General features: G+C 43.2%; 1 protein-coding gene and 1 long non-coding RNA gene across 3 annotated transcripts in view; one reads left to right on the top strand and one right to left on the bottom strand.

Moving 5' to 3' along the window:
- Nucleotides 1–6,449, top strand: part of lamb4 (laminin, beta 4) — a 118,136-nt gene extending 111,687 nt beyond the window's left edge. Inside the window, exons 30-33 of the mRNA XM_078553462.1 lie at nt 288–426; nt 1,654–1,830; nt 3,810–3,960; nt 6,012–6,449. Coding sequence (XP_078409588.1) covers nt 288–426; nt 1,654–1,830; nt 3,810–3,960; nt 6,012–6,145 — 601 coding nt within the window. The 3' untranslated portion in view covers nt 6,146–6,449. The remainder of the gene's footprint in view (nt 1–287; nt 427–1,653; nt 1,831–3,809; nt 3,961–6,011) is intronic.
- Nucleotides 1–23,577, bottom strand: part of LOC144687395 (uncharacterized) — a 94,301-nt gene that overhangs the window by 40,269 nt on the left and 30,455 nt on the right. For both annotated transcript variants that reach the window (XR_013578128.1, XR_013578127.1), the window contains exons 2-3: nt 5,094–5,176; nt 4,786–4,991 (exon numbers count right to left, since the gene is read on the bottom strand). This is a non-coding gene — a long non-coding RNA (uncharacterized LOC144687395). The remainder of the gene's footprint in view (nt 1–4,785; nt 4,992–5,093; nt 5,177–23,577) is intronic.

Here is a 23,577-nt window from a genome sequence, read left to right as displayed (position 1 = left end):
CATAATCTTATATGCCTCACAATTGTAACAGGCACTAATAACACACCAAACAATTAATGTGCTATCTGCCTAATAACCTCATAATGATTGAATTTAACAAATATGTGCAATTGTATTATTCTACTGCTTCCTGTCTATGGTATGGTTCCATCTGAATGCATGATACTGCATAATATTATTTTAACAGTAGCGATCTGACAGTGAATCTATTTACATTTGAAAAGTGTCTTTGTGTATTAACTTTCCTTGGTACATAAATACTGTGGTAAATTTATGTGAATTCTTAGGAAAGCGGCCCAAGAGATCCCAAGCCCAAAGGAACTACAGAAAGATCTGGACAAAGTTAAAGCAGTCCAAAAAAATGTCACAGACATGATGAAGACAATCTTTGATTATCTAAGTAATTTTCAGACTCAGATTTCACAGGTAAATAGGAAGGATCTTAATTCTAATTAAAAGTTTTAAGTTATAACTTAAAAATCCAGATTACAGAAATGCTTGAATTCTTTATCAAGGTGCCAGGTAATCTTTAATATGCCTTAATCCCATTGTATAATATTCAACTATACCACAGTTTTTCCTTCTATTTTCAAATCAGAAGTTATGGTTTGGACAAAAAGGGTTGTCAAGAGACCACCTTGTCCCATATAGATGTTAAACATTGTTCTGCAGTTAATCATTTTTCATATTTCTGAAAGAACTGTGTACATTAATATTGGCCTGAGGAGAATCATTGCTCAAGCCATGAAGTGTACCAATATCATGAATCTTTTTTAATGCATTTACAGTGTGGTTACATATATCAATCACCTCCCAACACTTCAGTTTAACATTTTTATTTTTGTTTATATAACCATCATTTATTAACTGGTTTAGGCTTTTTGAACATAGATGTTACAAGGACAACCCTCTAGACATCTGGCATGAATGCCATGCCCAAGGACATTTGAAAAGTTATGGCCAGAGAAAGGAAAAAACACTTTACATTTTTATAGTGCCTTCCACGACCACCAAACATCTCAATGTGATTTACAGCCAATGAAGCACTTTCGAATGTAGCCACTGCTGTAATATAGGAAACCTGGCAGCCAGTTTGCATGCAGCAAACTCCTACAAACAGCAATGTGATAATGATCAGATAATTGATTTTTTGATGTTGATTGAGGGATAAATAATAATGTTATGATTCCCATAGAGACCAATAACTTTTATAAAGAGATACAAATTGTTCAGTGACTAACACAAATGAATCGTATACCAAGATTTCCCATTTTAAAACTTTATAACAAAAATCAATAACAACTAAACATTTCTTAATAGGCAATTACAGAAAACTCATTTATAAACTTTTTAAACTATTCTTTTACCTTTTGTGTTTATAAAATCTTTTATCATTTAACCTTTATATTACCTGCCAGTATTTTGTCATACCCTTTCTTTCAAATATTTTTATTTCCCTTCCAAATTCTCCATACAACAGGTGATTTTCTTATGTGTAACCAGCCTAGCATTGTCACACATCTTTTTAAATTGGCTTTTAATTATAATTTCTTGCAATACTAAAATTAACGCCAGTCAATGAAAGATCACTAATTTGCATTTTTTCTCAATTCACAATGTTTAGGCTTTCATGTTTTAACTTCCTCTTGACAGGTTAATGAGAAAACCAAGTCAATTTCTGACAATCTCATGCATTTAATGAACAAACTAACAACGCTACAAAATGAATTTGAAGAATTGGAAAACAAGACCATTAACAACAAGATTGTGACTAAAAAGGCAATGAAGAAAGCAAGTGAAGCAAAGAATCTTGCTGAGGAAGCTGAACGAGTAATTATTTTAATCATATCTTCATAAAGTTATAATACAATGGTATTACTAAATACTCATAATTTCTACAGGAAGTAGTTGAAGCGATTAGCTTTAATGCATTTATGGGGAAGCTAGCTAGACACATGAAGGAAAAAGGAATAGTAAGAGACGTTGATCAGGTTAGGTGAAGAAGAGCAGAAGGCTTTTGTGGAGCATAAACACTAAGGACCTATTGGGCCAAATAAGTAATATTGTGAGTAAAAATTAACTTTTTTGGTACTCTGATGCTTATTATCTTAACTACTAATTGGTGTGTCAGGGATGTACCCAACAATTATCAACTCTTGGTGCAAAACCCCAATGGTAATGCAGATTAGGACATAGAATTTTCACTTCTAGAGCCATGGTTCAAGCCAGATCAATGAGAAGCAGGTCTTTTTTGTTTTGCAAGATATAGAGGCCTAGATTTTCCTCAGTGATGCAGTTTCCACAGAGTTATATTGCAGTATGAATAGAAAGTTAAGTTACAAACATACAAACAATGACAGGTCTATCCAGCCAGTAGAACACAACTGCGAAGCCTTGACCCCAATATTTACAATATACAAAGTGCAGAGGTGCATGATAACAAGTGGCTGCATTAAGAAGTGGGTAAATCCTGGAGACATAGAAATGCTGCCAAATTTCACACAGGTCATCATCTTTTCCTTCCATTTCCCACCCAACAGCTGATCAGCTTAATAGGCTGGCTGGTATTGGGCAGGTAAACCAGTGGGATAAGCCCAGAACTGGGGGCCATTCACAGCAATCGGGGAGGCAGTGGGTAGTTTGCTGCATTTGGTCAACCCCAGCATTGAGGGGAGACAATGGCAAGCAGAGAAGAAGCCAAAGCTTTGTAAGAGCAACCAGAGGGAAGCAGTCCTGCAATGCTCTAAGAAGTATTTAACTTCCGCAGCCAGCTGCTCCCGTCTCTATTTAGCTGCTAGGTTTGCCAATATCTGCGCAGCAACTGTAAAGCTTAATTAAAACTCCCAAATATAAAGAGAGAGCCTGGTATAAATATTGTAATGAAGTGCCCAGTCTCTCCAAAACAACAATGATCGCTGGTGACAGATTGGAGATCCAGTCCCCAATTTTTAATTTTTAACCTTCTGCCATTCATTTTGGGGCTGATTAATGTCAAACTGCATCACAATACCCTCTCCTCACAACCCAAAAACACACGATCTCCTGGAAGAAGTGAAAACCAGATAAAAACACGGGCCAATTTGTGGGGGGAAAAAATTGGGAAATTTCTCATCCACTACTCTAGGTGATCAAAACTAGTCAGATCTGGCATCACTCTGGCATCACCCCATCAACTTGATACAATATCTATCTTTTGTATGAGGTGATATGTGAACCAGCCACAAAAAAGGTCCAGCTCTCCCTTTTAAAGAATTTAGCAAATCAGTGTTCACCACACAAGCAGCAGCCTATCCAAATATTCATTAGACTCTGGGGAGGGAAAAAAACAACCTCCTCTTAAACCAGATCTGGGCTTATTCAGTGGCTGAGGAATTAAAGGTTTAGGGTTAATGGGTCTTTCTCATAACGGAGAAGGCCATAAGATCATGGAGATGATGTCGAAGGCAAAGGGGTAATAATAAATTTGTACAAATCGATGGTTAGACTACAGTCAGAGAGACCGTTATATCTGTGGGAAAAAAAGGGATAAATATTTGAAACATAGGTAAATATAAAGTTATAAATAGAGAACAGAACTGTGAAATTAGCTTTGGATTGCTCTACCTGTGAACTAGCACAGCCATTTTAAGTTGATTGGAGTCTGAATGACCTCCTGTGTGTTAAGTTCTATTGTTCTATATTTTTAAACCATTACAATGTGTTTTCTCAACTAACAGATTTTGTTCTCTCAATTAAGCATATATTTATTTTATGTTACTTGTAAATTATCTGATTTGTTTGAAGACATTTTTATGTTTTGATCATTGAAGGAATTTCAAAAAATGAATGAAACTTATGTAAAATTAAGCAAAATAAATGTACAAGATATTCCAACTGATGGAAAACAAAAAGCAGAACAATTACAACAAGAGGCTGCTGATCTGGCCAAAGACCTGGAAGAAAAACTGAGAAGAATTACAGGTAGATGTCCATTGTTACACCAACAGCATGGGGTATATGTTTGATTTGTGTGGAGTCTAGCCTCTTCATTGTTGTACAGTTGTTTTATTCATTTATTAATCATGATGTTTGAAAAAAAAATAAGCTGCGGAAATGTACAACCTGTGCTTTGCTGAGAGCTCACATGATGCCAACATAGTTTCTAAAAACAGGATTTTTAGCCAATCTTCTACCGGCGCAACTAGGGATGAGCAATAAATGCTGACCCTGCCAGCAAGGCCCACATCCCAAGGATTTCTTTTAAAAAGCTTCTCAGTGTAGTATAAAATTCTGGCACATATAGGGTTAATGTGGGACTGAGTATACTAACACCCACCCAGTGATGTGAGAGGGCACATTACCTGCATCCAGGGTCAGTTGAGTGTTGGACAGAGCCATGTGTACCAGCAAGCATGGAGACAGTTCCTAGCTTGCACCCTCTACTGTATATTTGCAAATAGTTCTAAGAGTCAATAAAGACTTACAGTTAACCTACATATGACCATGAAGACTTCTTCTGACCAACCGAACTATAACCAACACTGTACAACACTCACCATACTGAAGACGGTCAAACTAGCAATTACTGGAAGCAGTTCCTACCTACATTTGATTGACCATGATTGTTCACTATGACTAGAAGTTTCCTGCCACATACACAGCTTGAATCTAATCAAACGAGCTTTAAAAAGTATGCCAAAAACTATTTCTTACTAGTTTGATTGGGATAGCTTTGGCCGTTTTGTTTCTAAGGCAGAAGATAAAGAGCCATTGATCCAGGGAGAGTGTTTCAAAAGAGTTACTTACCTAAGTATAAGGAGTCCTAGGTGAAGAATGGGCCCTTAACAGCAGTGTCTGGAAAAGTTCAGGCTAAATGAGGGAAATTGTAGGTCTGCAAGCTGTACTTTATTGCTGCAGAAATGCTCACTAATTCTGTGAATCCCATTGTCCTATCTTTTATGGATGGAAGTTACAGCTGTATTCACTTCTTCCCTCAGGGTCTTTTCAAGTTGCTGTTTGAAATGATGCTGACATTGTTTAGAATATAATGTAAAAGTGTGTTAAGGACATAACTGAAGCTTTCATAGCAAGTTTACTAAACCTCATTAACTTACCAAAAGAAGAGGAACATCACACAATTGGATGTACAGGATTTCCAAAGACCCAGGGTATCCTGATGCAATGATGCAGGCACCATCTGAAAATCAATACAAATATTCTTGGAATATTGGGCCGTTCCTTCTGAGCTCCAGGGCAGTGTATCTGAGAAGTAGCCCAAAGATAGGCAGGGGAACCTCCCCCTGGCTCCCCCTCCACCTTAAGTTCCCAGGTAAGGATTGCATGGCAATTGTCCAGGAAGTTCAAACGTCCTTTGGGCAATTGCCCTGCACTGGAAACCATCTGAAAATGCGATTTTAAATTGCAAACATCTGGATGATTCCGACTGTGTTTCCCAGAAACAGTTTGAAGAATTAAAACCACTTCTAACTTCAGTGTAACTATAGCACCGATCCACCCTGACCCCACCCCACCCCCCTCCATCCGACCACCGCAAGCCCCACCTGACCCTCCAGCCCCCAAATGCTACCCACTTACTTTATACACTTACCTTCTCCCTGGCTTGTCAAAGTGTCTGGACCTTTCATCTTACCTGGTTTACAACTAGTGCCACAAAAAAGAGAGCATGGCTTACTTACCTTCGACTGAGCTGCCCTCGATTGGAGGCCTCACGAATCCACTGCGTTACTCAACTCTCGCCCTGCCTGAGTCAGAAGGTCGGGCGAGATGGGAACAGCTGGATTTCAAGGTAAGAAACTATGCGAGCGGAGTGGCAATCCAGCTCAATTGCCACTCCACCGGAAGTTACGCACCATACTGTATCCGTCACCATCAAAGTGTGCCATAGGAAACCCATCAATAATGTTAGCAGCAAGTGGAAGAAAAAAAATCTGTTGATTAGTAGTCTAATAGTGAGGACAACAGATGGTAAATAGTGATATAATGCTAACTGATTTTGTTTTCTGCACTTACAGACCTGGAGAAGAAATTACAAGATGGAAATAAGAAAATAAAGGAGAAGACAAATTATTTGTCTGACCTCGAAAAAAATGTGACCAGCATTAAAAAGGAAATTGACAACAAGGTCAGTTTCTACAATGATTGTTAACCATAGTAAACTCCAGTCATGTACCTTAATATTATCACTTATTTTTTGTAACTTTCAAAATTAAGATTTTACATAATATAGTGTATAATTTTTTTTAAATGCCAACATTAATGTGGAAAAGTGATACTTTGTAAAGTGCTTTTATGTTTTGTCATCCACAGTGAAATCACCTTAGCAACATGACACTAATTTTTATATAAATTGAGTTTATGTATGTTGACTCCTTGATGATACATTCAAAATGACTATTGTTTGCATTTTGCAAAGCTGCAAATTGTAATAAAAGCAATGATTTTGACCACAACTGCAAATATTTAATTATCCCTCTTTGCCAATCAACCATGCGCAAAATCACAAGAAGAAACGACTCCCTAACACACTGGACTTCCAATCAACTGGTAACATCTCTAACCTGATATAACTCGCTTACCAAATACCTACCCACCCTTGATTTATTTCTTTATTTTATAAGCTCCTGTACCTTGCTCACTTTCTTTGGCCAGAATTTTGTGCTGGCCAAATGGGCACGCGGTAGACACAAACGGTCGCGAAATGGGACGCGATGACATTGCGGAGGACGTGCCGACATCATTGTGACACCTCGCGATATTTTGGTCGGCTGATGCACGCGGAAGTCGGAACCATAACAAAAACAAAGATACCTGGAAAAACTCAGCAGGCCTGGCAGCATCTGCGGAGAGGAACACAGTTAACGTTTCGAGTCTGAATGACCCTTCAACAGAACTAAGTAAAAATGGAAAAGAGGTGAAATATAAGCTGGTTTAAGGGTGGGTGGGACAAGTAGAGCTGATAGAGGGCCAGTGATAGGTGGAGATAACCAAAAGATGTCACAGACAAAAGAACAAAGAGGTGTTGAAGGTGGTGATATTATCTAAGGAATGTGATAATTAAGGGTAGAAAGGACAAGCAAGGTACAGATAGCCCTAGTGGGGGTGGGGTGGGGTGAAGGAATCAAAAAAGGCTAAAAGGTAGAGATAAAACAATGGAAAGGAAATACATTTAAAAATAATGGAAATAGGTGGGAAAAGAAAAATCTATATAAATTATTGGAAAAAAAAGAGGGGGATCGGAAAGGGGGTGGGGATGGAGGAGAGAGTTCACGATCTAAAATTGTTGAACTCAATATTCAGTCCGGAAGGCTGTAAAGTGCCTAGTCGGAAGATGAGGTGCTGTTCCTTCAGTTTGTGTTGAGCTTCACTGGAACAATGCAGCAGGCCAAGGATGGACATGTGGGCATTAGAACAGGGTGGAGTGTTGAAATGGCAAGCGACAGGGAGGCCTGGGTCATGCTTGCGAACAGACCGAAGATGTTCTGCAAAGCGGTCACCCAGTCTGCGTTTGGTCTCTCCAATGTAGTCGGACCCGTGTCTGCCAACATTTAAAGGGCCAATTAAGCCATTTAAAGGGCAACGGTCAGTGATTTTGAGTGGCCCGTGCGCTTTTACTCTCGGCGCACAGGCCAATTGTTCACGTTTTTCATTCTTTCCGCATCCAGGGCGGGATAAAAGGCCTACAGGGTGTTGCTAACGTGAGGAGCTAGGAATTGTGCTGTGAGTTGTCTGGAGTTGGTTTAGAGATCATTTCTGGCATTTTTTTTTTAGTGTTTTGGTGAACTCTCTTGATTTTTAAGCATTTGCAGAGGCTTCCTGCGGAAAGGCCCCTTCTGTGCAGAAACCTGTACAACCATCTGGACAAAAATGGGGATTGTGTACTCTGCTGGAGGGACCTCCTCAGAAGAGGGCCAGAAGGGAGAGAAGGCCAGTTGCCTGCAGGAACCATCCCAGAGTTGGCCCTATGGACTGAGAGACACAGCCAGAAGGGGTGGAGGGCCAGCAGGAAGTGCAGGCCAGAAGGGTCCGGATAAGGCGCCATTATCTGGCATGTTGAGTGTACAGGCAGTGATCATGCTACCTGGACATGTCAGAGGTTCAGTGCCAAAGAAGGCTTCTCCTTTCCAGGGACACCTGTCACCTCTATATATGAAATGATCAATTCCGAAATTGCCTCTAACTGTGTAGGTGGCCACCCTATACCAGTGGCTCTGGAGGTGACAGTTTCCATGAACTTTTGTGCCTCAGGTCTTTCCAGGGGTCAGTGCGAAATCTACATGGTGTCTCGCAATCGGCTGTCCATAGCTGCATCAAGCTGTTCACAGGTGCACTGTTCCAAAGGGTCAGTACCTTCATCCACTTCAGGACACACAAGGCCAGCCAGGCCGAGTGAGCCAGAGGCTTTGCTACAATTGCAGGGTTTCCCCGAATTCAGGGAGCCATTAACTGCATGCATGTGCCCATAAAGGTGCCAGCAGGGGAGCCGGGTGCCTTTGTCAATAGAAAGGGCTTCCACTCTCTAAACGTCCAGATTGTGTTTGACCACAAGAGTCAGATACTACAGCTTTGTGCCAGGTATCCTGGAAGTTGCCATGATACCTACATCCTGCGTCACTCCCAGTTGCCAAGGCTGTTCGTTGCTCCAGCACACTTGAATGGCTGGCTACTGGGGGACAAAGGCTACCCGCTGAAAAGGTAGCTGATGACACCGCTGAGACACCTAAGGACTGCAGCCGAGGAGACCTACAACCGCAGTCATGTCTCCACAAGGGCAGTAATTGGGAGGACCATAGGCCTACTGAAGATGAGGCTTCACTGCCTGGGTCGCTCGGGGGGATCACTGCAATATCCTCCTGAACACATCTCCCTTATTTTCTTGTCTGCTGCGCACTACACTATCTTGCTCTCTCAAGAGGGGGACCTATTGGAGGATGAAGACAGCGGTGCTGCTCCAGAGGCCACAGAGGACGATTCAAGTGCTGAGTCCGAGGAGGAGCCTGAAGAGCCCCAGGGTGAGGAACAAGATCCCGATGTGAGCATGCTTATGGAAGGCAGGGAGACCAGGGAGGCCTTGATTCAGAGGACTTTCAACTACACATCCAAAGCAAGGAGTCAAGGTGATGGCAAGAGAAATGTCACCTAACATCGGTGCTGATCAGGCACTCCTGACACCTTTCACTCATGCCTCAACCTCTGAAATAAACTTTTCAGCCATTAATATATGTGACACACGAATCCCAGGCCTCTTCCCTAACAAATGCATGAAGCACACTAAGGCCATTGCACTTTATCTAACGTTTTAATATTGAAGGCAGAGACATAAGTACACCATTACACACGTGTCAAGGAGAAATTAATCACCTGTCAGACCCCTTATGTGATCATTGTCACTTAAATTTCTGTTTGCGGGTGCTAAATCCTGGTGTTTCCCCCTCGCTGGCAGCTGGTTTGGAGGCAGGCTGCTGACTCTGATGCACCGTCGGCCTTGATGTCTAGCAACCATCCTCTAGTCAGCGGAGCCTTTTTAGGCCCCATCTGGGCGGGAGAGTCCAGCTGGGCACTCCTCAGTCATCACATTCTCCTCAGATCCAACGGTCTCTGGAAGAGAGGTGGAGGAGCTGCTGCTATCATTAAGAGCGCCCTGAGAGGAGAGCCCAGATTCATACTGCAAGTCGCCTGCCCAGATGAGGTTGGTTTGAACCTCCCTGCTCACCATTGATGGACGGGCAGTTAGCAGAGTCATTCGGTGCCTCATCATCTCTCACATTGGCAGTGACCTCCTGAGGTTTGCAGGTCTGAACACAATCCCTGAAAGCTCTGAATGAGTTCCTGGAGATGCCTCTCCATGAGAGTTGCCGCTCTCTCTATGGAGGTAGCTGTGCATTCTGAGCTCTGGGCCAACACAGTACTCATGCTGCGCATGGACACCTCAAACACTGAGACCATGGGACACAGACCCTCAGGGATCTCTGCCAGATCTTCATGGGCATCCTGCTGGACATCCAGCATCGACCACCTAATGGATGACTCCAAAGGCTCATCATCTGCCTTGGGCTCAGCATCGTCCTGGTCTCCGGCAATCCTCCGACTGCCGGCGCCCTAGGGACTCTGCCTCCGCCAGCTCCTCAGGAGTGTGACGTGCATTCACCACCATGCATTACCATCTGCATCTGTATATGCCTCCTGACGTGTCTATATCTGTGTTGGTGCATGGTGCAGAGGGAGGATGCGACGTGTGTGCATCTGGCAGCTGGGTACCCTCGGTCACAGGAGGGTCCTCGGGGTCCTTCTGGGATCATGATGATGTTCCATCTGAGGGGAGAAGAAAAAATGTCAGTATCAAACAGCATTATGAAGTCAGAGTGCATGTAGCCTGGTTGCTTTTCAGAATGGACATCTGGCTGAACAAAGACTTCTGAATGGGCAAGCAACAGGGATTAGTGGATTTCATATGTCAGACTTACAACCGCTGCCCTACATCTCTCTTCCCTCTCCCAATCCCTTCCCTCTCCACTGGACTGTTACCCTCATCCGAGACCCCTGCCTCTCTGTGACCAGCAGGACCTGGCTCCACGTTCACACACCATCTCCCTGTACTTGCTCCTCCGCCTGATTTAAGAGAAGGTTTGGGATCCCACCATCTGTCCGACCTCACTCCTGCACACTGTGACTCCTCCTGTCATGCCAAAAGTGCTTTCATTAGACCCCCTCAACATGCCAGAAAATCCCAGCCACCCCCACCATGGACGCAAGTTCACGTACCCTTCACATTGCTGTACCTCACCCTGACATACATGCTAGCCATAGTCTATTAAGGCACAGGATTATGTGCCACTTTACGCTCTGCATTTCATACCCATTAGCACCAACAAATGCTGCCACCCACAAGGACATCTATCTAAGGTTCCAACTGGATTCAATATGCACCCTGGTCACTAGAAGGTCATTGAGCCTTTTCCTGCACTGGATCCAGTGCAGGATGACATCATAGTCACTGACCAGGCCTTTCACATCCGCCCAGGCCTTCTTTGTCACATGAGCTTGCCTCCTCTTATCGTCTCATGGCAGCAAGATGTCATGTTGGGCACTGACTGCCTCCAGAAAAACCCGAAGGCACTCATCAGAAAAGCAAGGGGCAGACTGGCTCTGAGCATTCCCACCGGGTATGGGCTGTGGGTGCAGATGACACACTGCAGACAGCAACAGTACAATAACTGATGTGATGAGTCAAACAATTCGATTTTCAAAGCTGCTCCCTGAGGCTCTTGAACACAGACTTCCAGCCTTCAGGGAGCTCCATTTAAACCCCCTACCCACACCATTACTGGTCTCAGCGCCCACCCTCTTCCTGCCCTTGCCAAAGAGCTGAGCCTGTCTCAGCGTGCATTTCACGCTGGCCGGCAGTTAATTGGCCAGCCAGAGGTGCTCTCTTTTTTCTTTCTCTATCTTTCTCAGCCTGCAGGAGACCAGGAGTTGAAAAGCTGCACGAGAGGGCTGAGTTTTGAAAATATCCAAGAGTGACAGCACAGAAAGAACACAAGTTCATCGGTTGATGAGAAACTGCTGTTAGGGAGGATCTTCAAATAGTTGAAAATTAGAAAAGCCTATTCTTCTTAAAAGAGCAAGCTACTTAGATTTCAGTAAGAAACACAAGCAAAAGGAAAGTAAAGTCAAGACCAGATAAAATAAAGTAGTATAAGTAAACCAAAGTAAAATAAAGTTAACATAAGTAGAGAAAATTGAAGCAATGGCAGGACAGCTCAGTCATGTGAATGCATGTCCTGTAATATGTGGGAAGTCATAGACACTACTGGTGTCCTAGATGACCACATGTGCAGGAAGTGTCACCAGCTGCAGAACCTTGAGCTCCAGGTTTTAGAGCTTGAGCAGCAGCTGGAGTCACTGTGGGCCTCCGCAAGGCTGAGAGCTACGTTGATAGCATGTTCAGAGGGGTGGTCACACCGCAGCTTAGGGGTCTGGATCAGAAAGGGAATGGGTGACCACCAGGCACTCCAAGAGAACTAGGAAGGTAGTGCAGGAGTCCCCTGGGATCTCGCTTGCCAATCGGTTTTCCGTTTTGGATACTGGTGAGGGCGTTGGTTCCTCGGAGGAGTACGGTCAGAGCCAGATTTGTGACACCACACATGGCTCTGCTGTACAGGAGGGAAGGAAGAAGAGGGGAAAGGAAATAGTGATATGGGATCCATTAGCTAGAGGAACAGACAGGCGTTTCTATGGACACAGACATGACTCCAGGATGGTATGTTGCCTCCCAGGTGCCAGGATCAAGGATGTCATGGAGCGGCTGCAGGACATTCTTCTGGGGGAGGGTGATCAGCCAGAGGTTGTGGTACCAATGACTTGGGTAGGAAAGGGGATGAGATCCTGAAAGCAGATTTTGGGGAGCTAGGATGCAGATTGAAAAGCAGGACCTTCAAAGCAGTAATCTCAGGATTACGCCTAGTCCCACGTGCAAATGAGTACGGAAAAAGGAGAATACAGCAATTGAACATGTGGATGGAAAGCTGGTGTAGGAGGGAGGGCATCAGATTTCAGAGGCATTGGGACCCATTCTGGGAAGGTGGGACCTGTACAAGCCAGACAGTCTACACCTGAGCAGGACTGGGACGAATATCCTAGCAGGGTGATTTGCTAGTGCTGTCGGGGGCCAGGGGCCAGGGTGGGGAGTTGGTTTAAATTAGATTGGCAGGGAGCTGGGAACCTGAGCAGGGAACAGGAGATGGAGAATTAGTGAGTGACTCTGAAAGACAGCAGCAGCACAGATTAAAAAGTGTACAGCACAGGAATTTGGCAGTGTTAAAAGATGTATATGTAAATGCAAGGACTCCAGCAAATAAAGCCGATGAGCTAAGGCACAGATAGATACACGGCAGAATGATTTCATAGCTATAAGGGAAACTTGGCTTAAGGAGGGGCAAAAATGGCAGCTCAACATCCCTGGATATAAAGTTTTCAGGTAGGATAGGGAGGGGGATAAAATAGGTGGGGTGTAGCATTATTGGTTAAAGAAATAATTATGGCTGTGAGAAGGGATGCTATACTAAATGAAACACCAAATGAGGCCACATGGGTTGAGCTCAGAAGTAAAAAAAAAGGGCAGCCACATTGCTAGAAGTGTACTATAGACCCCCAAATAGTGGAAGGGAGTTAGAGGATCAAATATGTAGGCAAATTTGTGAGTGCAAAAACTCAGAGAGCAGTAATAGTTGGAGACTTCAACTACCCTAATATCAATTGGGATACGGACAGTGTGAAGGCTACAGAGGGCACAAAATTCTTGAACTGCATTTGAGAATTTTTTCAGCCAGCACGTAACAAGCCCAACAACAGGGGACGCAATTCTAGATTTAGTCTTAGTCTGAAGCTGGGCAAGTGAATGAAGTAACAATGATGGACCATTTTGGAGATAGTGGCCATAATACAGTTAGATTTAGCATCATTACAGAAAAGGAAAAAGATAGAACAGGAGTAGAAGTTCTGAATTTGCAGGAAACAAATTTTACAAAGCTGAGAGGTGAACTAGCGAAAGTGGACTGGATACAGCTACTAGTAGAGAAAACAGTGTCAAATCAATAAGAGGTATTGAAAAGCGAGATTCTACGGGTACAGTGTAGACATGTCCCCACAAAGAGAAGGGGGTAATGCCAAATCTAGAGCCCCCTGGCTATCCAGCAGCATACAGGGTAAGATAACGCAGAAAAAGAGAGCTTATGACAGTCACAAAAAGCTTACTACTGTAGAAAGCCTAGTGGAGTATGGAAAGTACGGGGTGAAGTAAAAAAAGGAAATCAGGAAAGCAAAGAGAAAATACAAAAGAATATTGGTAGGTAAAATCAAAGGAAACCCAAAGATGTATTACCAGTACATTAAGAGCAAGAGGATAACTAAGAAAAGGGTACAGCCTATCAGAGATGTACATGATAACTTGTGCATTGATGTTGAAGATTTGGGCAGGGTTCTCAATGAGTACTTTGTCTCTGTGTTCACGAAGGAGGGGGATGATGCAGGTATTCCAGTTAAAGAGGAAGAGTGTGAAATATTAGATACAATAGGCATAATGAGAGAGGAAGTACTGGAGGGACTGGCATCCTTGAAGGTGGATAAATCACCAAGGCCAGATCTTTTGTATCCCAGGTTGTTAAAGAAAGCCAGGGAGGAAATAGCAGATGCTCTGAGGATCATTTTCTAATCCTCACTAGATACAAGTGAGGTACCAGAGGATTGTAGGTTTGCAGGCATTGTACCAATATTTAAAAAGGGTGTAAGGGATAGGCCAGAAAATTATAGGCCGATCAGTCTGACTTTGATGATGGGCAAATTATTGGAATCAATTCTGAGACACAGGATAAACTGTCACTTAGAAAGGCATGGATTGATCAGGGGTAGTCAGCCTGGTTTTGTTAGGAGAAGGTTGTGTCTTACTAACTTAATAGAATTTTTTGAGTAAGTAAAAAGGATTGATGAGGGTACTGCAGTGGATGTTGTCTACATGGATTTTAGTAAGGCATTTGACAAGGTTCCCCTTGGCAGATTGGTCAGGTAAATGAGATCCCGTAGGATACAGGGGAAGATGGTGAGTTGAATCCAAAATTGGCTCAGTGACAGAAAGCAAAAAATAATGGTCGATGGAAGTTTTTGCGAGTGGAAAGCAGTTTCCAGTGACGTTCCACAGGGCTCAGTATTGGGGCCCTTGCTTTTTGTCATATATATTAATGATTTGGACTTAAATATGGGAGGCATGATTGGGAAATTTGCAGATTACACAAAAATAAGCCACATAGTTGATAGTGAAGAGGATAGCTGTTGTCTCCAGAATTATATCAATGGTTTGGTTGAGTGGGCGGAAAAGTGGCAAATGGAATTCAATCCAGAGAAGTGTGAGGTAATGCATCTGGGGTGGAGGGGGGCAAACAAAGCAAGGGAATACTCAATAAATGGGAGAATATTGAGAGGGGTTGAGGAAGTGAGAGATCTTGGAGTGCATGTCCACATGTCCCTGAAGGTGGCAGGACAGGTGGATAAGGTGGTAAGGAAAGCATATGGAATGCTTTCCTTTATTGGATGAGGTATTGAATACAGAGGCAGGGATGTAATACTGGAACTGTATGAAATGCTGGTTATCCCATAGATGGAATTTTGTGTACAGTTCTGATCACCACATTACAGGACGGACATAATTGTTCTGGAGATAGTGCAGAGGAGATTTTCAAGACTCTTGCCATGGCTTGAAAATTACAGCTATGAAGAAAGATTGGATAGGCTAGGGTTGTTTTCTTTAGAACAGAGGAAGCTGAGGGGTTACCTAATTGAGGTGTACAAAATTATGAGGGTCGACAGGAAAGACCTGTTTCCCCTAGCTAAGGGGTCAGTTACCAGGGGGCATAGATTTATGGTGATTGGTAGAAGGCTTACAGGGGACATGAGGAAAAGCTTTTCCACCCAGAGGGTGGTGGGCATCTGGAATTGACTGCTTAAATTAGTGGTTGAGGCTGAAACACTCAACTCATATAAAAAGTACCTGGATATGCACCTGAAGTGCTGTAACCTGTAAGGCTACAAATCAGGTGCTGGAAAGTGGGATTAAAAATGATTGGCTAGCTTCTTTTATCTCTTTTTATGGCTGGCACAGATATGATGGTCTGAATGGCTTCTTTCTATGCTGTAACTTTTCTATGGTTCTATGGTTATTGACACTCATCCAGCCTTATTTTCTTTATTCTTTCACGGGATGCTTCATGCTTAGCTATATCAACACTACTCAAGGAAAAGTTTATGGTGCTTTTTTTTCCTTCCAATGTGCAGTACAATTGTCTACATTAATTTCATCTGCATTGTCCAGCTAGTCCTATAATTTCTGAGATGCCTCCCCCAATTTTAGTGCCATTCCTAATTTGATATCATTTCCAAATTTGATCAGTTTGCATCAAGTTTCTAAGTCCAGGCCATTTAAATAAATTAGAGAGATCCCACAACCAAAGCATCAGATAACCTCATTCAGTAATGCACTCTCACCCTAACATAACTTCTCTATTGAATGCTCATAATTTTCTATCCTTCAGTCAGTCTGTTATTAATTCATTCATTTGACTTGCCCTGAATTCCTATTGCTTTATGTAATAGTATTCATTTGGAACTATGTCAAAAGTCTTTTAGAAGTCAAAGGAGAGCACATCATAGGGCTTTTCACAATCCATTGGATTTCGTCATGCAGGACCTTCCCCATCTGGATCTATGTCGGTTGCTATTTACTAAGTTATTAAAGAGATAATCCCTAAATTTACTCCTGACAATTAATTCCATTATTTTAAATGATGAATTATATTACAATACTCCTTCACCCACAACTATACCTTTACAGATATATACAGCAGGTTTGTAAAGATAACACAAGTCTCAAAAACCATCTTGTACTCTAATGTTCACAGTAAGTACACAGTCCATATAAACCAATAGGCACCCAGCGGTCAGACACACCACACTCCAAAACCAAGTGACAGATGCCACCCCAACCAGATGCTATGGATCTCTCTTCAACTACGCACCTCCCCCACCCCCGACTGCTCCCAACTCTCTCACCAGACACTTATCACACCATGAACCAACTGGTCTCACCAAAGTCTGTCTTTCACATGAGAGTTTCCAATCTCCAAGAACTCGCTATGGAATCTTCTCCAAAACCAACGCTTTCTCTCAGACGGCTTTCACAAGGGTTCACCTCCAGGGTTTTGAACTCTCCTTCCAATGTTCCTCCCGCCTGGGTCACCACACCCATTCAAGCTGTCTTCCACACACTCTCTCTCACCAACTTAGCCGTCAACAGTACCACTGCCTCACATGCACATAGCAAAGAGTTACAGATCTTCAGTTGTCTCTTTGGACCTTCTGGCCTCTTGTAAGCTGTTCTTGCTTTAAATCTGCTTTTTGCAGCTTTTGTCTCTTTAAATCTGAAGCTTGGAGCCTTTCTCTCTGCCCCTCACTCTTAACTTCACTTTACAGGACCTTTTCCAGGTACCTGTCCTTACTTTGACTAGAAGGTCTGCTTAGGACTTTTTCCTGTTCCACTCGATTGGATTTTGGGGTCTTTCCTTTAGTTTGGGACTGGCTATCTGTCCCCTTTGCTCCAGTCTCTCCTGGCAGCTACTTGCAAAACCATCTGAACTCAAACAGCTTCCAAACCAAACTGCTGTTTCTAGTTTTTTCTGTATCTGTGTCTGTGGAAGGGACCTGCCTCTTTGGACCCCTGTTACTAGGCAACAACCCAATTTCTCTATTCTTATTTGTTAACTTAGCTGCAACAGTCGTAAAACACTTATTAGAAATGCACTCATCTTTTAAAATGAAACTAAACTCAATTTGACCTTTCCTTAACACACAAACACAGAAATACAAATCAAACTTAAACTTTAGAGCTAAAACTCATTCCTAACACTCAAAAATACAAATATAACTTACTTAAACTATCTCTATTTCCTAACACTATCATCCTACTGTTGCAGTACTGAAAGGTGTTTTTTTATTATATTTAGCCTCTGCTGTTATGCTTTTTTTCCCTATCTTTCTTATTACCTTTTTAACATGTTTCTATATTTTATTCTTTCCCTTAATCTTCTTCTGTAGCATTTACTGAGGTAATTTTTGTTATTTCCCTTTCAGGATGCTTGTGATTTAATTTAGGGTTAAAGTTATTCAGACAGAGCTTGTTGATTTGGGGTATGTTTTTAGCCTACATGCTCAGCATTTTACCTTTAGAAGTGTTCTACTTCTCTTCGTCTGAAGTGCTGCTGAACAAGTTCCCCAATCCATTTCATTTATCTGTCTCTTCATTTCTTTGTGTTTAATCCCTTTTAAACTTGTGCAGTGCTTCTGGTCTTCAGCATTGCTGATTCCCAGATCACACTGAACTTATTCATTCTGTGGTCACTGTCCCCTCGGATGCTTGATTTTCAGATCAGATACATTTTATGGATTATTAATGAATACTGAATCAAGATGAACATGGCTTCTTTTTGGTTCCTTGATACATTACATCAAGAAGAACTTGAATTCTCCAAGTTTCTAGTCGGTTGATTAAGGTTTCCCATTAAAATCATTTTCCTATCTTCTCATCGAACAAATTACTGCCCTTCTTATGCTGATCTGGTGATCTATATCATCTCTTTAGTGTTAGCTTGAATCTGCTTCCACAGCTGAAATGTCTGCCTGGAGTAGACAACGGCCCAAAATTTCAGATCAGACAAAATGTCACGCAATGCAGCAAATCTCGCAGAATGCAGTGGGGAGAATTAATGTCAAAGCCACATTCTCTTTTTCTTTATTCTTTCACAAGATGTGGGCTTCATTGGCAAAGCCAGCATTTGTTGCCCATCTATAATTGTCCTTGAAGTGAGTGACATGTTAGGTAAGAGTCAACCACATTGCTGTGGTTCTGGAGTCACATGCAGGCCAGGCCAGGAAAGGATGGCAGATTTCCTTCCCTAAAGGACATTGGTGAACAAGATGGGTTTTTACAACAATCGATGACAGTTATCATGGTCACCATTACTGAGCCTAGCTTTATATTGCAGATTTATTAATCTGTCTTTACAAAGGAAGAACGTGCTACACAAGCTGAGATGGGAGAAGAGGTAACTTGTAAACCAGAAGAACTTACGATCGAGAGGAAGGAGGTGTTGGAAAGGCTTTCTTTACTTAAAATAGATGAGGTGCCAGGACCGGATGAGATGCATCCAAGGGTACCGAGGGAAGCAAAAGTGGAAATTGCAGAGTCACTAATGATAATCTTCCAGTTTTCCTTAGACACGAGGAAGGTGCCAGAGGACTGGAGAATGTTAGACCCTTGATCACAAAGGGGTGCCAGGATAAAGCTGACAACTATAGGCCAGTCAGTTTGACCCCAGTGGTTGGGAAACTTCTGGTTTGTAGTGGAGTTCCTCAGGGGTCAGTGTCAGGACCTTTGCTCTTCCTGATATATATTAATGACCTAGACTATGATGTGCAGGGCATGATTTCAATGTTTGCAGATGATACAAAGATTGGAAATGTTGTCAACTGTGATGGGGATAGTCTTGAACTTCAAAAGGACATAGACATATTGGTGGATTGGGCAGGCAAGTAGCAGATGAAGTTCAAAGCAGAGAAGTGTGAGGTGATTCATTTTGGCAGGAAATATATGGTGAGACAGTATAAACAAAAGGGAGAGCTTCTAAAGGAGTACAGAAACAGAGAGGCCTCGGTGTATACGCACACAGGACATTGAAGATGGAAGGGCGTGTTCAGAGAGCAGTTAATAAAGCATATAGTATCTTAGGTTTTATTAATAGGGGCATTGAGTACAAGGGTAAGGAGGTCATGTTGAACTCATGTAAGATGCTAGTTAGGCCTTATCTGGAGTACTGCATCCAGTTCTGGGCACCATACTTGGGGAAGAATGAGAAGGCATTGGAGAGAGCACAGAGGAGATTCACAAGGATGATTCCCGGGATAGTTGTGAGGATAGGTTGGAGAGTTTGGGACTGTTTTCCTTGGAGAAAAGAGGAGACTTGATAGAGGTATTCAAGATCCTGAGGGGTATGGACAGATAAGTAGTGAGAAACTGTTCCTGCTCAAGAGAACATCAAGAACTAGAGGGCACAGGTTCAAAATTATTGGCAAAAGGAGTAAATATGATGTGTGAAAAAAAGATTTTCACCCAGAGAGTGGTTGGAGTCTGGAACAAACTTCCTGAAAGGGTGGTGGAGGCAGGTTCGATCGGGGTATTCAAAAGAGAATTGGATTGCTACCTGAAAAGAGAGAATGTGCAAGGTTACAGGGATAAGGCAGGGGAATGGGACTAAGTGGAATGCTCTTTCAGAGAGCCAGTGCAGACTTGATGGGCTGATTGGCCGCCTTCTGCACTGTAAAGATACTGTGTGTATTCAAATCCTACCATGGTGAGATTTGGATCCACATCCCAAATCATTAGCTTGGGCCTCTAGGTTACTAGTCCAGTGACATTGCCACTACACCACCATCTCTCCCTAGCTACTATTTCTGGTAAATAGAAAGATTAAAGGTTCCCAAGCCACTTTGAGAAGCTACAGAGAGAAGCTAAGTGTGTAAGGTTAATGGTTGAAGGGTTAGGGTGGCATGTGGGTGGATGAGTGGTTAGGTTGGCAACCGGGTGGTTAGGTGTTAGGATAGGTCGGGCAGGGTCGGGGTGAGTCAGGTGGTTGTACAGGGATTCGGGGGCCGGGTAGTTGGGGTGGTAAGTCAGGGGGTCAGGGGCCAGTCGGGTCAGTGGGGGGGTAATCAGGGGGTCAGTTGTATAATTACCAAGGAGTTAGAACTGCTTTTTATCCTTCTAACTTTTCCTGGATAACTATTTAGGTAAGTGAGTCAGAACCATCCGAAGTCTCCGACTCTAACTCAGAGTTGGAAACTTTTTCAGAAGGTTCCAGACACAGGTGAATTGCCCATCAGAATTCCAAACTTCCCGGGCAATTCCCATGTAGTCAGTGCATTGGGACTTCCGAGGGGTCTGCCAGCATATTTTGCCGGGGGGTGCTGGGGGTACCTCCGGGGTATGACATATGAACAAATTAATTAGGAACAGGGGTAGGCCACTCGGCCCCTCAAGTCTGCTCTGCCATTCAATAAGATCATAGCTGATTTGACTGTAACCTCAACTCCATATTCTTGCCTACCCCCGATAACCTTTCACCTCCTTGCATATCAAGAATCTATCTAACTCTGCCTTAAAAATATTCAAAGGCTTAGTTGCATTAAATCCACACCTGGCCTTTTCTCTCTTGTATATTGGATGGGGGCACACTGCTGTGGAGGACACTACATTACACCCATCTAGGATGGTACTCTACTTCTACTACATATGATGGCACATCACATAATAATTTCCTCTAATTATTTCTATATTTTCTACTCTATATAATGTTCTTCCTGGTGTAAATTCTGTTAACACAGGGATTGGCAAGACCAAACCAAACAACATACCATTTTTCACAACACATTCTGCATTAGTTGAGTACACATGTATCAAACTTCTGAGCTAGTTTGACCCTCTCTTTCTAGACAGGTTGGTCAATTGTTTATTTGTGATCCACAGGGGTATTACTCCCTCATCTATTTGCCTCAGAGTCTCTTGTGTCTGTTCAAGCACCCATGATCCATAGGTACCTCCGGCATCATTCTGTGCTGCTTTCTGTGAGGCATTATGGCCTTCATTAATTAATTCGTTAATGGTCTGTGCATGACTCTACAATATGGTTAGCAAGGCCTGCACCGTCCAGGTCAGACTTTGGTCCATACTAAGTTGTCTACTCTGGACTCCCTGCTCCTCCTTTAATATTTTCTGAAGTGGAGCACTCAACCTGCGACCTTACAGTCCACCCATGCCAAATCAATTGAATTAACTGCCAAGTGGCCTGTGTTCAACAGTGTGGTGGTGTCATTAACCAGATTGTACTTTTTCCACCCCTTTCTCTGGAGGCGGGGATCTTGCTTGCTTCTGTCATTAAACTGAATTGCTTGTTTCAACACTCGATTCAGCAGTGCCATGTACAGTGCCCAAGTTCTGACCGAGCACCAAAGGATAAGCCTATATCTGATAGGTTTAGGCCCACGGGTACCAGCTCATTGTCAGGAAGATGTAATAATGTCCATAGTGTTACGGGAATTTATTGTAAAATAGAGTCTGTGTCTATATGTGTCTGTGTCTGTGTGTGTGTGTGTGTGTGTGTGTATGAGTGTGTGTGTGAGTGTGAGACTTAGTTGAATTAGAGGCAGCTAGTCTGGGTGCTTTGATGTAAGAAGAGAAGTTAGGTTTGAAATGTTAATTAATTAAACATGGGGGAAGTTTAGAAACACAGGTGTCAAGGGAACATTTGTATTTTTAAATAAACCAGGCTAGGTTGTCCTCAAAAGAGGTAGTGAAATGTGTCAGGTATAGTTTAGAAAGAGATTTTTATTTTCCCCAAAGATTACTTGTAAAACTTAATACTATGAGAGATTTTGATTATCAGAAAGATAAAGTCCAAAGACATAGTGAAACAATGGGAATTTGCATTCAAAGGGGAAAATATGTATAAAGGAGCGAAGGCTGTGTGTAAGAGAAGGCATTCTAAGATTCAACAAGTGTGAAAAGCCTTCAGCATCTATGCCTCAAACTACTGTCTTCAGGAACTGAATAGACCTCACTTTGAATTCAACTGTTCAGGGTATCGTTTGCTTTGCCTGGGTCTTTTGTCCGCCATGTTGCATTCCTCCTCCCCCTCCTGTCAGGCTGTGCCTGCAGACATTTCCATTTCTGCGCTGGCTGCTTGCCTCGCTATCTGGCCTGCCCACACATTTCCCAGCTGTACTAGGGTAGTGATTTTCTGGTGGGCTTTAACTTTAACCAGTGCTCACTCCGCGGGTAGCCCTACTGTCTCCACAAGGTTCCTCACTATCTCCACGTGTTGTACCTGACCTCCCCAGTAATACACACCCTCGCAGCCTCAGGCCATCATGTAATCTTGCACTTCTGCAAATGTATACCAACGATCTGTGTAAATGTGTATCCGCCTTTCCTTTCTCCAATCTTAGGGTTTCTGTTCACGCTACCAGTTCTGTGACCTGAGCTGAGTCCATGGGTCTCAGGGCTCCTTGAGCTACTGTCACCTTGGGAGATAACCATTCCCCACCCGGTCCTAGCCTCACCGTCTAGAAAGAACTCCTGGTCAGGGTCAGTCATGGCTGTGGCTTGTACTCGACTAATCTCCTCTTCCTGCAGCTGATCCTCACCATTGTGGGATTCATGCCATCGGGTGGGTTAACTCTGGTATCCCGCACTATCCGTACTGACTTGTCTTTCAGGATTAATACTGCTTCCCAGGCAGCTTGGCAGCTGTCGGATACTGATCGCAACCTGCCTGTGTTTAGCAACTTGACCATGTCTATTGCATAGTACTATCAACCCGGTCATCCCCACTGGCTCATATGCTTTGACTGCCCAGGCAGCACAGTCAGGGGCCACCACGCACATTTCCATAGTATGTGATTGGTCACTTCTGATCACCGTGGTCTTGCATTACCACTGCACTGTAATACTGCCCGTCATGATTGCAGTATAGGCGGGATGGCTTCTCCATGTCCGGAAGACCCATTGCGAGTGCCTGAATGAGGGCTCCTTTTATTTCTCGGTGTACCTGGTCCTGGTCAGGTCCCCAAACTATTGGCACCAGTGGTGCTCGTCCCCTTTTAACCAGGCCCTGGATGGGTCCCACGATGGCTGCATTGGTGTGTATGAATTTTTTGCAGTTGTAAAAGTCCCAGCACCTTTTGGACCTCTAACATTTGTGGGACGTGGCAAATCTCACATGGTTGCGTGTCTGTCTTCTGATAGGATCCTATGTCCCTGCCTGATGGAGAACTGAGTACTGTACCACCTTCTTGCCTACCTGGGCATTTTTCGGACTGAGCTTAAACCCTGCAACTTCCAGGATCTGCAATACACAGACACGGGCTCCGCAGTGCTCTCTTTCACCACTGGATGCGATCAGCAGGTCATCCACATACTATAACACA

The sequence above is a fragment of the Cetorhinus maximus genome, chromosome 12, assembly GCF_964194155.1.
Source record: "Cetorhinus maximus chromosome 12, sCetMax3.hap1.1, whole genome shotgun sequence".
NCBI classification, from domain to species: Eukaryota; Metazoa; Chordata; class Chondrichthyes; order Lamniformes; family Cetorhinidae; genus Cetorhinus; species Cetorhinus maximus.
Note: the sequence above shows the minus strand (reverse complement) of the source record. Positions and strands in the feature narration are given on the sequence as shown.